Source organism: Podarcis cretensis (assembly GCF_951804945.1).
Source record: "Podarcis cretensis genome assembly, chromosome: 1".
NCBI lineage: Eukaryota > Metazoa > Chordata > Lepidosauria > Squamata > Lacertidae > Podarcis > Podarcis cretensis.
The window spans coordinates 117,796,332-117,812,290 of NC_137170.1; the positions used below are offsets into that span (position 1 = coordinate 117,796,332).

At 44.6% G+C, this 15,959-nt stretch overlaps 1 protein-coding gene across 2 annotated transcripts in view; it reads right to left on the bottom strand.

Annotated features, from left to right (window-relative positions):
* AGPS (alkylglycerone phosphate synthase) overlaps nt 1-14,563 on the bottom strand; it is an 83,500-nt gene extending 68,937 nt beyond the window's left edge. Inside the window, exon 1 of one of the 2 annotated variants that reach the window (XM_079978366.1) lies at nt 14,499-14,563. In XM_079978366.1, the coding sequence (XP_079834492.1) occupies nt 14,499-14,548 (50 nt within the window). In that variant the 5' untranslated portion in view covers nt 14,549-14,563. Of the gene's footprint in view, nt 1-14,494 lie in introns of both variants that reach the window. The other variant, XM_079978367.1, reaches the window with a different exon arrangement.
* Between the last annotated feature and the right edge of the window lie 1,396 nt (nt 14,564-15,959).

The window sequence follows — 15,959 nt, forward strand, 5'->3', positions numbered from 1 at the left end:
AATGGTAAACTCCAACAGTGCCTTGGAAGATAATTGACAAGGAGTGGATCTTGGTAGAGCCAACCTTAGCTTTTTATCATGGAATATCGCAGGATGGAAAAAAAAGGCAGCTGATCCATCCTTTGCTAAATTTATCCAAGGCTACGACATAGTATTTTTACAGGAGACATGGCTCACAGGGGACTTAGAAGTTAACGGCTTTTCCTCAATGTCCCTCACAGGATCTCCAAGCACTAAAGGGGGGAGAGTCAAGGGCGGCCTAGGCATTTTAATATCTACAAGGTTGAGGGCGTCCTTAGTAAAGTTAGAGACACTGAAACACCTGGCTATGGCCTTATTAGTGAAAAGTAGTTTCTTCACCCTGCTACTGATTAATGTATATCTTCTCCCCCAAAGAGGCAAGCAGCTGATTAAAAACACCTGGAAACATACATTGATGGTTTGATGACTCAAACCCCTGCAGCTTCAGTGCTAGTGGCTGGCGATCTTAATGCCAGAATTGGCCAGTCTGACGAAGCACTATATGCACACTTCCATGACTCGCCACCCATCGTGGAAGAAAACCATCTTATACCCACCAGACTCTCAAAAGACAAGGGATGTAATTATGCAGGTCTGTGCCTATTGCGTCTTTCCAACAAGCTGGACCTGGTCATACTAAATGGGCGCAAGAATGGGGAGACTTGTGGGGAATTTACTTTTATATCAAATGCAGGAGCTTCCACTATCGACTATGTTATGGTATCATTTAATCTCCTAAATAGAGCCCTTGAGTGCAAAGTGGAGGAGAGGGTTGATAGTGATCACTTACCGCTCTGCCTCCTCCTGGATGTAAGAAAAGACTTATTTTGTAATGATAAACTTGAAGCCCCCAGGTCCCCCAACATGGAGATGAGATACTCACGTATTAGATGGACCGAAAAGCTGAATGCCGAAACATCTGAAAGGCTATACTCTGACATATTCCTCATGAGAAGAGATAATCTCTTAAACTCATCATGTTCTGAATCTAGAATAATCTTGTTCCAGGATCTGATCTCACTTTTGCAACCCCACCTGACCCAAAAAAAGACATCGCGCCAATCTTTATTCCTCAATAAATCCAAATCTTGGTTCAATCAGGAATGTATTGCTACGAAGCGTTCTTTGTTGGATAAGTACAGGAATTATAAATCAGCGAACTGACCCTTGCTTCCTGCGGAATGGTTCGAAGCCAAACGTAAATATAAAGATCTGATTAAAAAGAAAAAGCTTCAGGCCCAGAGGGGGGAGTGGCAACGCCTATTAGAGGCCTCTCGAAGGAAAGACTCAGCCACTTTTTGGAAAATAGTTGCTAAAAGTTGGCAAAACTCCCCGATTGAAATTGATTATACTATACCAGTTGGGATTTGGGAGGCTTACTTTCCATCTTTATATGCATCAAATCAACATCTGCAGGCCATGCCCCCAGCTTCGAGTGATATTGGCGCCGAATGGCCCCCAGTAGCAACTGAAGAGATCTATAGGCTCATCCAATCCCTTAAACCTGGAAAAGCACCCGGCGTAGACAACATTACACCGGAACTCCTTAAGGCTAATGTTGAATGGTGGGCCCCTGTGCTAGCTGCCCTATTTACCAGCATAGATCAGTCGGCCATTATCCCTGAGAACTGGGGATTAGCAATCATCATCCCTTTATTCAAGAAAGGGAGCCGATCAGATCCGGCGAATTACAGGCCAATTAGCCTCCTAAGTATTATTAGCAAACTGTACACTGCCCACCTATGCGATAAATTAATGGACTGGTTGGAACAAAACCACATCCTTTCAGAATCACAGGCGGGTTTTAGGGCAAATCGGTCAACCTTAGACCAGGGCCTTGTTCTTCAACATCTTGCGGAGAAATATGCATCAAGAAAAGGAGGTTCCCTATACGTGGCCTTTATAGATTTCAAATCTGCTTTTGATTTAATACCGAGGGACAGGCTTTGGGGAAAGCTAAGCGCTGCAAATATAAACAAACACCTACTGTATCTCATCCACAGTCTATATGAAAATACACAGGTCCGGGTAAGGTGTGACCGACAGGGCCACCTATCCAAGGAAATCCAAATCCACCAGGGGGTTAGGCAAGGGTGTGTCCTTGCGCCTACTTTATTTAACTTCTATATCAACTCGCTAGTAGGAAATATGGAGAAAGAAAATGCCCATCCCCCCAAATTGGCTGGTACGCCCCTCCCGGTCCTTTTATATGCGGATGACACAGTTTTAATCTCTTTTTCTTGTGATGGACTAAGAAAACTTTTGAGATCTTTTACCAAATACTGCAGCATCGAACAACTAACAATTAACTACAACAAATCCCAAGTCATGGTGTTCTCTAAAAAAAGGAGGAGGCACAAATGGAGAATTGACAATCGCCCAATAGAACACGTAGCAACCTTTAAATACCTGGGTGTAACCTTCCAGGAAAGGGGCTCCTGGCGTTTTCAGATTAATAATACTATTGCAAATACAGAAAGATCTACCAAAGCGTTAATAAGATTCTTTTATGGGAAAGGGGGCCAACATATACCGGCAGCCTCCCAGGTCTTTGCTGCCAAAATACTATCACAATTGTTATACGGATCCCAGATCTGCAGCTTTAAAAACCTTACTCTCTTAGAGGCATTTCAAACTAAGTTTTTCCACTGCCTGCTGGGGATCCCCTCTTGCGTATCCAACATAGCGGTCCGTTTGGAGGTTGGGCAAATTCCTATCAGTACTCAGATAAGGGTATTGAAGATCCATTATTGGCTAAAGCTTATTTTCTTCCCGGTTGGGCTGGCACCTTTAACCTTATTAGATACCTACCAATCCAGATGGAAAGTTACACTGCTGGAAAAACTTAAAGGCTTGGGGATCCCACAGCAGACCCTGATAGCGACAGGCTTCGAGAAAGCCAGGACTACAATTCGCCAGCGTATCTGGGACGTAGAATTACAATGCCACATGAGTGAAATGATCAAACATCCAGCAATAAGGGACCATGGGAGAGGTTTTTCTCCAGCTAACTATCTGTCAGGTCTTCAGGTACCCAAATACAGACGGTCTTTTACCCTCGCCAGATTTAATGTTCTCCCTTCTGCCTTACTTCAGGGCAGATTTGAGGGTAAACCATACACAGCACGGGTCTGTCCTTGTGGCTCGTTGGAAGTTGAAACTGCTTCACATGTATTATTATGTTGTCGTCTTTATGAGGATATACGTTTGACTTTTATTACACCTGTTTTGCAAAAGTCCAGGAAAGAATCGGAATACCATAGTTTAAAACTACTGCTAGAGGACAAGAATCCCAAGACTACATTAAATGTAGCTAAATTCTGTGCATCTGCAATCAATCGCAGGAAGCAAGTGGTATCCCATAATGACCAAACCCCTAAATGTTAATTACAGGGGGCACGCTAACAATTAATTTTTAATTTTTATATTTAAATCCTTGTTATATTCATATTGTCTCTTGTATTTTTGATATTTTTATGATCTGTGATATTGTGTGTGTTGACGCTGGTCTGTGACCGTATTAATAAATTCATTCATTCATTCATTCAAATCACAATATAGAGTTTGTTTGTTCTCCTTTGGTCATCCACCCTCAGCCTTTCTGAGATAAGCTCCTTCTCAGGTTTCTAGCCTGGCTGTTGCTGCTCAGGAAAACACAGCAGAGTCTTCCTCAAACTGTTTTGGTCATAAAAAAAAGGAGGCAGCAGCAGTTAAGAGGAGAGTCGGTGGCCCCATTTCTGACTGCAACCCTTGCCCTCTCACACAATCTCTCTCTTTCTTTCTGTCCATCTCTAAAAGCCAGGATGCCTCTGGAACCTCCACTTGGTTTATTTGTGTCTGTTTTTCCTTCCTCAAAAAGACAACCCATTTACACTGAAGCAGAATTGTATAGGGAGCGTAGGCTCCCATGGAATCCCAATGCAACAAACGTCCGCTGGTTTTTTAAAAACAAAACAGTGAAGGCAGTCAGCAGTGACGGAAACAATGGAATGCCAGGAGTGCAGACAATAATGCTGGAGAATAGAAGAACATCTTGTGTTTTAAGAATTCTAAGGTCTCAAATATAGAATAAATATTAATTAATGCTGACATATCTAAATATACTGTAAACCATGTGTCTGAAATTAGTACAGGAGAGCAATCCTTAAGCCATTTTGACTCTCCCAATGACCTCAAATATTCCTCTGCAGTAAGGAAGGCAAATGGGGAAAACCTTCCCATTATCTTTTCGCCTACAAATCCTGTCTTAAGGGCTTATTTGTGTATTAGTAGGGTGCTGTGGGTTAAACCACAGAGCCTAGGACTTGCCACTCAGAAGGTTTGAATCCCCGTGACGGAGTGAGCTCCCGTTGCTCGGTTCCTGCTCCTGCCAACCTAGCAGTTCAAAAGCACATCAAAGTGCAAGTAGATAAATAGGTACCGCTCCGGCGGGAAGGTAAACGGCATTTCCGTGCCATGCTCTGGTTCGCCAGAAGTGGCTTAGTCATGACCCGGAAGCTGTACGCCGGCTCTCTCGGCCAATAAAGCGAGATGAGCGCCGCAACCCCAGAGTCGGTCACGACTGGACCTAATGGTCAGGGGTCCCTTTACCTTTACCTTTAGGGTGAGCCTGCGACCTGGATTCAGGAACTAAAGTATTAACCATCACGAAAGAATGGCCAGACTGCCCAGGTAATGCAATCGGCAACCATTATCAGGTATCCTGGCAGGCACGATTTCTGCTGTAGACCGCCTCCTATGATGTACGTATGATGAATTTGAGGTGGTCTTTGGCTTAGGGGGTTGAGCAATGTCAAAAGTCTTTAAAAGGTTCCTGCACACTTTTGTTCAGGGTCTCTCTCTCCTTGGAAGGAGGGGAGGGGACTCTGCTGCAACAGAAAAAATAAGTATCTGCCTTGCTTCCCACTGCATCCTGCCTCCATCCATTCTTCTCTGACCGATCGTGGACTTAGGAGACTCAGAGTCCCATGGGGAGTTGGGTGGCAAAATCCAAACCCCAATTTTTTATATCACTTGCAAGGAGGAAGAGGAACAGATGATCCAGAACGAAGCCCTTAGAAATGAACATTGAAGTCAAGCTCTTTGTTATTATAGGCACCCACAATGAAAGTGTTAAGTTGTGGGCGAACATATCAGACGACACAGCGATTCTTCCAAAGCAGCTCTTTATTTGTAAGCTGGAACAGAACTGAACTGAGGAGCTCAGTCAGCCTGCTTATATAGAGCTCCAGAACAATTGTAACTGTTGCAACTTTCTAAATCTATCCAATCACTGAATGTCACTTTTCGATCCTTCATTTGCATACAAACTATCCAATCACTGAACGTCACTTTCGATCCTTCATTTGCATAACTATCTACAGTATCCCCCTGCTGGCCCATGGTGAGAACATCAGTACATAACAAAAAGTGCTGTCTGGAGGTGGCCTTGGAGAAGAAGCAGGAAGGAAGTAAAGCCTGAGAGAGGACAATCTACAGGCAGCTACTCAATAAGGAATCAGTTAAGGGAAGAATAGCTTGCCTTTCTGTCTGTTGCCCCAAGCTGGTTCAGGTAAGTTATTACACTTGTTCACCTCAACAGAAGCCCCTTCAGCAGTTGGTACCTTCAGGTGCTATAATGTATGAAGTTGCTTTCACAAGGAAATTAAGGCCCATCCTACGCATGGAGTGTGCCATACTGTAACCTTTTCTTAAATCTGGGCCTCCCGCAATAGGTTTGTGTATACCCTCCCTTATGTGGCCATCTACATTAACACACCCACACATCATTAGTGTAGTGGCAAGTTCAGAAGTGAGGGGCCCTTTCATGAAAGTCATGACCACATCCCTCTCAGCCATGCCCCTTCTTAGATTATACAATTTAGATTATGCCGTAAAAATATAATTATAGAACCTTAGATTATACAACTGTCTTACAATTGCACAATACTTCTAATTAGGGATCCATTGCAACAATCCCGGCAAATCTCCGCACATTGCCTTTCAGCTAGATCTGTTATTTTCTGTGAGCATCCATGGGCCAATGATTTGGAGCGCTCCATTGTTTCCATTCCGAGTGACTTGCGCTGTGTTTTCCACAAAGTTCCACAGTACGCAACAACTTGCACACTCCTCTATTGAAGCACCTTGCATTTTCAGAGTTCCTAAAAGTCTAGCTTTGGAGAATGCAGTGGCTTAAAAAGCCCCCCTTTCATGCTGATTGGGTATGAAATAGAACCACTGCAAAAATAGTTCTGGGTCTTTGATTGTCCATTACCTCACTGCCACACGCAGAGGTACGTGTAGTTCAACTCAATCAAATATTTTTAAAAAGCATTTCTACCCCCCTCTTCAGCCCAAAGTCTCAAAGAGCAGCTTACATACAAACAATTAGATGTCTTTTACAAAAAAAAAAAGGCACAAAAGGGGGGGAGGGAAGGGGGGATAAGCAAACTTGGGTGTCAATCCTTAAAGAACAGGTGTGTTTTTTTTTAAAAAAAAGCTTTTTATTGGGTTTTATACACAAGAATAATGTTATACAAATAGGTATACCTGTCATTTGTATATCACAAAAATAACATAATAAATGTGGAATAATATCTACAACATGTGGTTTATTATTAGTGGTCAGTGTATAAGTTCTTGGTTCATGAATTGGTTTAAACAAAGAGGGAACAGGGTAGAATAGAGGGGTTTTTTTTTTAATTCATCATGCATTTATTTTTATTTATTTTTTTGTTAGGAAGAAAAGAGGGAAAGAGGGGGAGAGGGGAATGGTAAGTGGGATGGGTTCAGATGGTTATGCTTCTATTCTTCTGAAAGAACAGTTCTTACAATGACCATCTCAAATGGAATCAGCTGAAAGGAGAAGGTACCTGATGGAGCTGGTCTTGTTATAATGACTCCTTCCCAGGAGGCAGCCTGAATTGTAGCTACCAGATGACAATTAATCATTTCCCAATGTGGGGCTCAAACCCACAAGCCTGAGATCAAGAGTCTCATGCTCTACCAACAGAGTTATCCCATTGAGGAGGCTGGATGGAACTGGCCATCTACTACGTTTTAGTTGTATATCTGTAATTTTTACTTATTTCACCTATAGGAGGACAAGTTTACTCCCTTGTAAGAGTGTTTAGGATTGCAGCCTGAGTCATTCAACTAATTGCCCTTGGATCAATACAGTGCTAATTGGAGCATAATTACCTGGGTCCATCCTGCTAGCTAATTTCTTCCATACTGCATGATTAATGTCAGTAGACCAGATCCTTCCTAAGGAAGTTCTTCTGAGAACTCTTCAGTGCGAGATATACCGACTGAAAATGTTTCTTAGCGGGCGCCAATAAGTACCCTCCCTAATTACGGCTGGATCACAAAGTAGTTAATCATCATTATATGGCATTATGAATGCATTATTCTCCCTCTTTCCAAATGAGAACGGAAATATTTATCAAACACTCCTTCCTCTCCTCTACATCGCTATTTAAATATTCATATGCCTATCTAGTAATGACCCTATACATTATTATTAGGATTTCATTTGTTCTTGGATACACTTTGAAAAACTCCAGTCCATTTTTGGTTTTCAACCTCATTTTAAACATACGGGTGATTATTTCAAAATGAAAGGGTTTGGTTTGGCAGGGGGGGTTGAGATATTTGTACAGTGTACACCAGGGGTCCTCAAACTATGTTCCGTGGGCCGGATCCGGCCCACCAGCCTCCTAAATGCGGCCCACCCAAAATGCACAAGTACTGGCAAGGAGAACGTCCAAAATATCACTGATGGCACGGCCGTGTTGTAACTGAGCTTGGGCAGTGCTTTGGTGCCCTTGCGCATGCATAAAGCGAGGAAAAGCCGCGAGGCAAAACAGGCCCATTGGGCAAAAGTGGAGCTGAGCCTTTGCGGTGGGAAGAGGAGCAGGAGGAGAATATGGTGGCCTGGTTGGTCCTTTCGGTGCGTGCGCACTGCGGTGTTTGTGTATTCTGGCTGCATGGTGGCGGCAGTGCCAGCGGCTCTGAGGGAGGGGAAGATGGCGGCATCCTCGCTGGAGAAGAAACTGTCCCGCTTGGAGGACAAACTGAAGCAGGAGAACAGGGAGGCCTAGAGGCGCATCAACCTCAACTTGGAGTTCAGTTTGGCCTGGGGTCAGCCTAGTAAGAGAGGCTCTGAAGGGGGAAACTGAGGTGGCAGCGGTGGCAGGGGAGGTTCCGTGGAAGCCCCCCCCCCCCGCTTGAATGACGGACACAGACCCATTTGGACAGGAGCCCCAGGGCCAGAGGGATGGGGGGCGGGGTTGGGAAGAGCTGAGCTGCCACAGAGAGGGGCCATTAGGGAAAGTCCCCGCTAGAGAAGCGAAGGGGTCAGGAAACCTGGGGTGGGGAAACAAGGGGGCTCTTGTTTACCACGGAGCCTGGGGGAGATGGAGGCCCAAGGCCATGACACATCAGGGCAGGGAGAAAGGAGACCGAGGGATAAATTGCTGATCCGATTTACCAAATGGAACTGGCCGAACTACAGAATTGTGACTCTCAAAAAAGACACATTCAAAATTGTTTGGAGGCTGCGCTTGAGGTCTGTGCGATGCTAGGCCGCCTTCAGCATGCAGTGATGGCACCAGGGACTGCTTGCAGTAGGCAGAGCTCAGTGGGGTGGCTGGATTAAGTCAGAAAAAAATGGAAGGCAGCAAAGGAGAGAAGCGAGCAAGGCTTTTTCACCGGCTCCCTTGTCTTTGGCTCTCCTTCACCTGGTTTTCAGAGATCTTTGGCTCTCCTTCATGACAACTGTGTATCATGACTTGGATCACTGATTCTCGGAGGGTATGGCACCCCGCAGTGCTGTAGCAGTAGAGCAGGGGTCCTCAAACTACGGCCCGTCAGGGTCCTAAATCCAGCCCGCCCAGCCATTGCAGAACCCCACCATGAAGCCGCCATGCTGTGCCGGCCCCCAACAGTGTCTGAGGGACAGTGAACTGGCCCTGTTTTAAAAGTTTGAGGACCCCGGTGTACACCAACCACATAGTCTATTTGGCTTACAAAACTAATAACTGAGTGTAACCTATTGGTAGAAGACGATAATTACACTATCCAGTGATGTCATCTTATACCAAGTCAAAACATTTGTCCATATACAGTGGTACCTCGGGTTACATACGCTTCAGGTTACAGACTCCGCTAACCCAGAAATAGTACCTTGGGTTAAGAACTTTGCTTCAGGATGAGAACAGAAATCGTGCTCTGGCGGCGCGGTGGCAGCAGGAGGCCCCATTAGCTAAAGTGGTGCTTCAGGTTAAGAACAGTTTCAGGTTAAGAACGGACCTCCGGAACGAATTAAGTACTTAACCCGAGGTACCACTGTATTTCAGTACTGTGTCCTCTGATTGGTGTTGTTGTTTAGTCGTTTAGTCGTGTCCGACTCTTCGTGACCCCATGGACCAGAGCACGCCAGGCACTCCTGTCTTCCACTGCCTCCCGCAGTTTGGTCAGGCTCATGTTTGTAGATTCAAGAACACTGTCCAACCATCTCGTCCTCTGTCGTCCCCTTCTCCTTGTGCCCTCCATCTTTCCCAACATCAGGGTCTTTTCCAGGGAGTCTTCTCTTCTCATGAGGTGGCCAAAGTATTGGAGCCTCAACTTCACGATCTGCCCTTCCAGTGAGCACTCAGGACTGATTTCATTCAGAATGGATAGGTTTGATCTTCTTGCAGTCCACGGGACTCTCAAGAGTCTCCTCCAGCACCATAATTCAAAAGCATCAATTCTTTGGCGATCAGCCTTCTTGATGGTCCAGCTCTCACTTCCATACATCACTACTGGGAAAACCATGGCTTTAACTATACGGACCTTTGTTGCCAAGGTGATGTCTCTGCTTTTTAAGATGCTATCTAGGTTTGCCATCGCCTTTCTCCCAAGGAGCATGCGTCTTTTAATTTCGTGACTGCTGTCACCATCTGCAGTGATCATGGAGCCCAAGAAAGTAAAATCTCTCACTGCCTCCATTTCTTCCCCTTCTATTTGCCAGGAGGTGATGGGACCAGTGGCCATGATCTTCGTTTTTTTTGATGTTGAGCTTCAGACCATATTTTGCGCTCTCCTCTTTCACCCTCATTAAAAGGTTCTTTAATTCCTCCTCACTTTCTGCCATCAAGGTTGTGTCATCTGCATATCTGAGGTTGTTGATATTTCTTCCGGCGATCTTTATTCCAGTTTGGGATTCATCCAGCCCAGCCTTTCGCACGATGAATTCTGCATCTAAGTTAAATAACCAGGGAGACAATATACAGCCTTGCCGTACTCCTTTCCCAATTTTGAACCAATCAGTTGTTCCATATCCAGTTCTAACTGTAGCTTCTTGTTCCACATAGAGATTTCTCAGGAGACAGATGAGGTGATCAGGCACTCCCATTTCTTTAAGAACTTGCCATAGTTTGCTGTGGTCGACACAGTCAAAGGCTTTTGCATAGTCAATGAAGCAGAAGTAGATGTCTTTCTGGAACTCTCTAGCTTTCTCCATAATCCAGCGCATGTTTGCAATTTGGTCTCTGGTTCCTCTGCCCCTTCGAAATCCAGCTTGCACTTCTGGGAGTTCTCAGTCCACATACTGCTTAAGCCTGCCTTGTAGAATTTTAAGCATAACCTTGCTAGCATGTGAAATGAGTGCAATTGTGCGGTAGTTGGAGCATTCCTTGGCACTGCCCTTCTTTGGGATTGGGATGTAGACTGATCTTCTCCAATCCTCTGGCCACTGCTGAGTTTTCCAAATTTGCTGGCATATTGAGTGTAGCACCTTAACAGCATCATCATTTAAAATTTTAAATAGTTCAGCTGGAATATCATCACTTCCACTGGCCTTGTTATTAGCAGTGCTTTCTAAGGCCCATTTGACTTCACTCTCCAGGATGTATGGCTCAAAGTCAGCAACCACACTACCTGGGGTGTACGAGACATCCATTTCTTTCTGGTATAATTCCTCTGTGTATTCCTGCCACCTCTTCTTGATGTCTTCTGCTTCTGTTAGGTCCTTTCCACTTTTGTCTTTTATTATGGTAAAGATTACCTCTGATTGGTAGCAACAGCCATATTGCACATCACCTGTTATCTTACCAGTTTTTGAAAGGGAGGGGGGAGAGGAGGTGCCAGGAGTTGAACCTTACACATCCTACAGGCAAAGTGTGTTTTCTACCACTGAGTTATAGTCCCTACCTTCAAAAAAGTCTTTAAGATCTATAAAGCCTTATGCAGCTCAGAACAGGATTACCTCAAAGACCACCTATCCCCACATGAACCAACTCAGACCTTGCATTTGTCATCTGAGGCCCTACTTTGTTTTCTTCCTCTGAGGGAGGTGCTGCAGCTGGACACAAAAATGGGCCTTCTCAGTGGTGGCTCCCTGTTTGTGGGATGCTCTGACCAGGGAGACACAGCTGTCACCATTCCTGTCTGTTTCTAAATGCTGGCCAAAACCATTTTAATCTACCCATTCTTTTGGCCCTTATTCTGCCGGGTTTATTAGGTATGTTTGTGGCCTCTTTTTGTGACCATATTTTTTAGCGTGTTGGGTTTGGATTTGCCCACTCTGCCCTTTTACATATATTTATAGATGAGCATAATCCACAACATTGCAGAAAATTGCCACCCCCATCTTCTAGGGCCAAGTTTGGCAATGATGTCTCAAGAGGTGTCTCAACCTATAGAGAACAGGTGGATAGATGGCTGGACAAACCACTTTTCAAAATATACAGCAGATTTTGCTAGCATTTTGTCAACACAAGCATTTAAGCTTTCCAGATAGAACCATCGACCTTGCTCTCACATTTGCACTAGAGGAAACCCTTGTTGAATCTGGCGCTGCATCGAAATATATATCTGAAGATAACACTTAAGTCCCACTTTCTCAGATGCATTAAGTTCACACAAGTTTGAACCCAGGTTATTTTCTGTAACAATTCATTTGTTTCCCCCCAGTTACTGTTTTCATTGCTTTTGCAGTTGTCACAAGCAATGGGTTTGTGCAAATGTCAGAGTGTCATGAATGATGAGCTGAGCAGCCCAGTCATCACCTGCGTGCCAGTGCCCTTGTGTGTGTTTGCTTGTGTATGTGTGAAATTGTTCTGACTTAATTTTCAGAACTTGTTTTTAAAAACAAATCTTTGTGCCTAGGAGCAAATCATTTTGAAATCCCCACGAAAAGATGATCTACCCGTGACACGACTATTATGTGCAAGCAGATCAATGTAACTTAGGCGTGCCACTGTGCAATGTAACGCAACATCTGTAGGATAGCTCGGTTGGTAGAGCATGAGGCTATTAATTTCAGGGTCACAGGTTTGAGCCCCATGTTGGGCAAAAAGATTCCTGCATTGCAGGGGGGTTGGACTAGATGACCCTTGTGGTCCCCTCCAACTCTACAATTCTATGATCTAACAAGGGCTTTGAGTGTATTTTGAGTGACTGTGGAGGATGATACTAAAAGCTGAAGAGCAGAGCAAGTTTCTCATTCTCCTTTTTTTCTCCAAATTTTTAATTGATTTTCCATATATATATACACACACACACAAACATAAATCTTAAGTATAATAATTCCATTTTTCATTACATTGTTGGGTGACTTCCTCGACTCCCCCAGGCTGAATTTCAATGTGTATCATTGTAACAGTTTTCCAAAACTATTTTCACGTGTAATTTACTTAATCGATTAACATCTTTCTTTCTTTTCATTTTTACTTTAAACATATTATTCTGTAACATCACTTATGTAAATCCTAGGCCAATCTGGTACTTGCAAGTATTTCTATTTAAATTATCTTAGCATATTTAGCTAAATAGTCTTTAAATTTCTTCCAATCCTCCTGGTACTCCTCCTCCTTCTGGTCACGAACTCTTCCGGTCAGGTCGGCTAGCTCTGAAAAATCCACCATCTGCCATTCCTCCACTGTTGGTACTTCTAGTGATTTCCAGTTTTTGGCCAGCAAAGTTCTAGCAGCAGTTGTGGCATACAAAAACAATCTAACATATTTTTTTGGCAATTCCAAACCTATTATTCCAAGAAGAAAGTTTCTCATTCTCCTTATTGGGATCACATTTTGCATGAACCAATCCCACTTCTTAGACAACGGTAGCTCCTTTCTGATGAATGCAACAAGATTTATGGTAGCCCGAGTCCAGGGGTGGATAAACTTTCATCCTCCAGATGTTGCTGGACTCTTAACTCCCAATAGCTCTACCACCATGGACAGTGATCAAAGAAGACAGGAGTTGTAACCAAGATCAGGAGATGCAACAGGTTCCACACCCCAGGGGCCCTAAAAAGGGATGGCCAATGCCTTCTAGCACACTCCTTTGCCTGTTTGTTCAGAAATAACACTCACTGCTTTCGTTGGACTTACTTAAAATGTACGCAGGACTGCAGAATAAAAGGCACGGTGGATGCAGATCACAAATGGGCAAACTGCATAGCTCATCAAAATGTGGGTCATCATCTCTGACAATCCCATCATTTTAATTGCAAGCTAATTTACAGTGCCTTGTTATGTAGCGATATGGCTCCCTTGTGTGTTGATAGGGGGAAGGGTTAAAACAGAAGCCCTGACATTGGACAGCAGTACTATTGCTTTTGCGGGCTGCAGACAAAAAGGGGAAGACAGCTCCTTTTGTCTGCTGGGCACTGCAGTATCAGAAACACAGGCAGAACACTTGAAAATAAATGAATAGATAGAGGAAGGCTGTACCAGGCTTCAGATGCTACTGGGGGAAAGCCATTACAGCTCTGAAAAAGGAACATTCAAAAGGTTTGCAAGGCCATTGTCCATTAACTGCATCATAATGTTTCCAACCTAAAGGCTGTTTTCCACATAATGAAAACTGGAAGTGACTTCCCGGTGCAGATATATCCTTGCTGTGATTTATGCATGTTAATTCCAATATAGAAGAGTTGTGTGTGTGTGTGTGTGTGTGTGTGTGTGTGTGTGTGTAGGGGTTGGGGGAATTCTGCAATATACAAAAACCACCTGAGGGCACTTCCAGACATCATTTTTATTGTGCATTCATTATGATTTGTGTTCATGATGTTTTCTTTTTCTAATAGAGTCACAGAATTGTAGAGGAGGAGGAGGAGGAGTTTGGATTTGATATCCCGCTTTATCCCTACCCGAAGGAGTCTCAAAGCGGCTAACATCTCCTTTCCCTTCCTCCCCCACAACAAACACTCTGTGAGGAGAGTGGGGCTGAGAGACTTCAGAGAAGTGTGACTAGCCCAAGGTCACCCAGCAGCTGCATGTGGAGGAGTGGAGACGCGAACCCGGTTCACCAGATTACGAGACTACCGCTCTTAACCACTACACCACACTGGCAAGACCCAGCCTTATGCTTCATCCCCAGTTCTCAGTCCAGCCAGACAGTTCAATATATAGAATCACAAAGGCTCATATAGTCCAGCCTCCTCTTTGCCCAGTGTGGGGCTCAAACCCACAACCCTGAGATGAAGAGTCTCATGCTCTACCTACTGTTTCCATCCACAAAGGTTTTGGGGTGGACATCGTGCTTCATTTCCCATTACAGCATGTCCTGTTGCTTCCTGCTGAAATCCTGAAACATAAAAAAAATCAGTTTGGAGGGGCTCTGAATGGGGGAAACGATCTGCTTCATCACAATGAGAAATTAGCATTATGACAGACAAGAGTGTTTTGTGACATCACATATGGTAAAGGCACACAAGGTAAGACAAACAAACTGTTAAGTTGTGGGTGAACATATCAGACGACACAGTGATTCTTCAAACAGTTCTTGTTTATTCACAGGCCAGAACAGAACTGAACAGCAAACAGGTCAGCCGGCCTGCTTTTATAGGCAGCCGGCTGTCAACATTGTAGCAACAACAACCCAGGGTTTCCCGCCTAAAGTAACTGACATGGACCTGAGTGAAAACTATATACATGATACTCCTAGTGGCCAGGGTGAGAACTTCAATACATAACACCCCTCCCCACTGAGATAAGGCATTAGTTACAATCATAGTGGTTCCATTACATACAGCAAAGTCTTTGATTAGGCCATCACCTTCTGCGTCAGAGATGCAGTTGATGTTGGTGCGGACAAGGCAGACCTGGTGTCAATCTCCATGTCACACAGAGCTCCTTCAATGAGCACGGTGACATGTAGCTTGTGATGCGTAGGCGAGTCAGTTTGGCCAATCATGGTTCCGGATGGGCAGTGGCAGTTGGTGAGGGCGAAGCAGCTTCCCTTGGCGGACCGGGGAAAGACTTGGACTTGCGATATAGCGAGGGGGGGGGGTTGGATGGAGCCGATCGACAGACCTTAGTGATGTGGCACCTCCTGGAACATCACCGACAGATGGCGTCTCTGAACCGAAACTTGGCACGGGAATGGTTCCCTAGCAAGACGCAGGCTACTGGCCGTGCGGATTTCCTGGGCAGAGAGTTCAGCGGCTTCTGAGGCCACGGCCTCCTCAATGGCTTTCTGCAGCGTGAGGTCTGGCTTGGCAAGGAGACGCTGTTGCAGACAGATTCGATCCATCAGGGCATCATCTACAGTGGACGGGGAACCAAATACTGATCCATTATGGGCCATTGGCAATGCAAAACAGCTGTCCCCGCAGGAGTTGGCAGGGACAGGAGAATTGGCAAGTTGCCAAGATGATGGAGACATAACGTCATGAGAAAATTTGTCTTTTTTGAAACCTTAAATGTTTGCTGGGAAGGAGTGGGGCAGAATTCCATGGGCTGCTGTGGAGGCAAAAAGGAAGAACAAATACATGGTATGTAGGATGTCTCAAGAGCGCAATGCTGGTTTGTGGAGGACAAGATGCTTCTGCGATAAGAAAGCTGCAAACTGTGCACTCCCTTCATCTACACCCAGATTGCACATTTATGCTAATAAATCATATTTCAAAGATGCTGCAGATTCTGCCACACCTTATTTCTCCCCAAAGAGACATAGACCCTGGT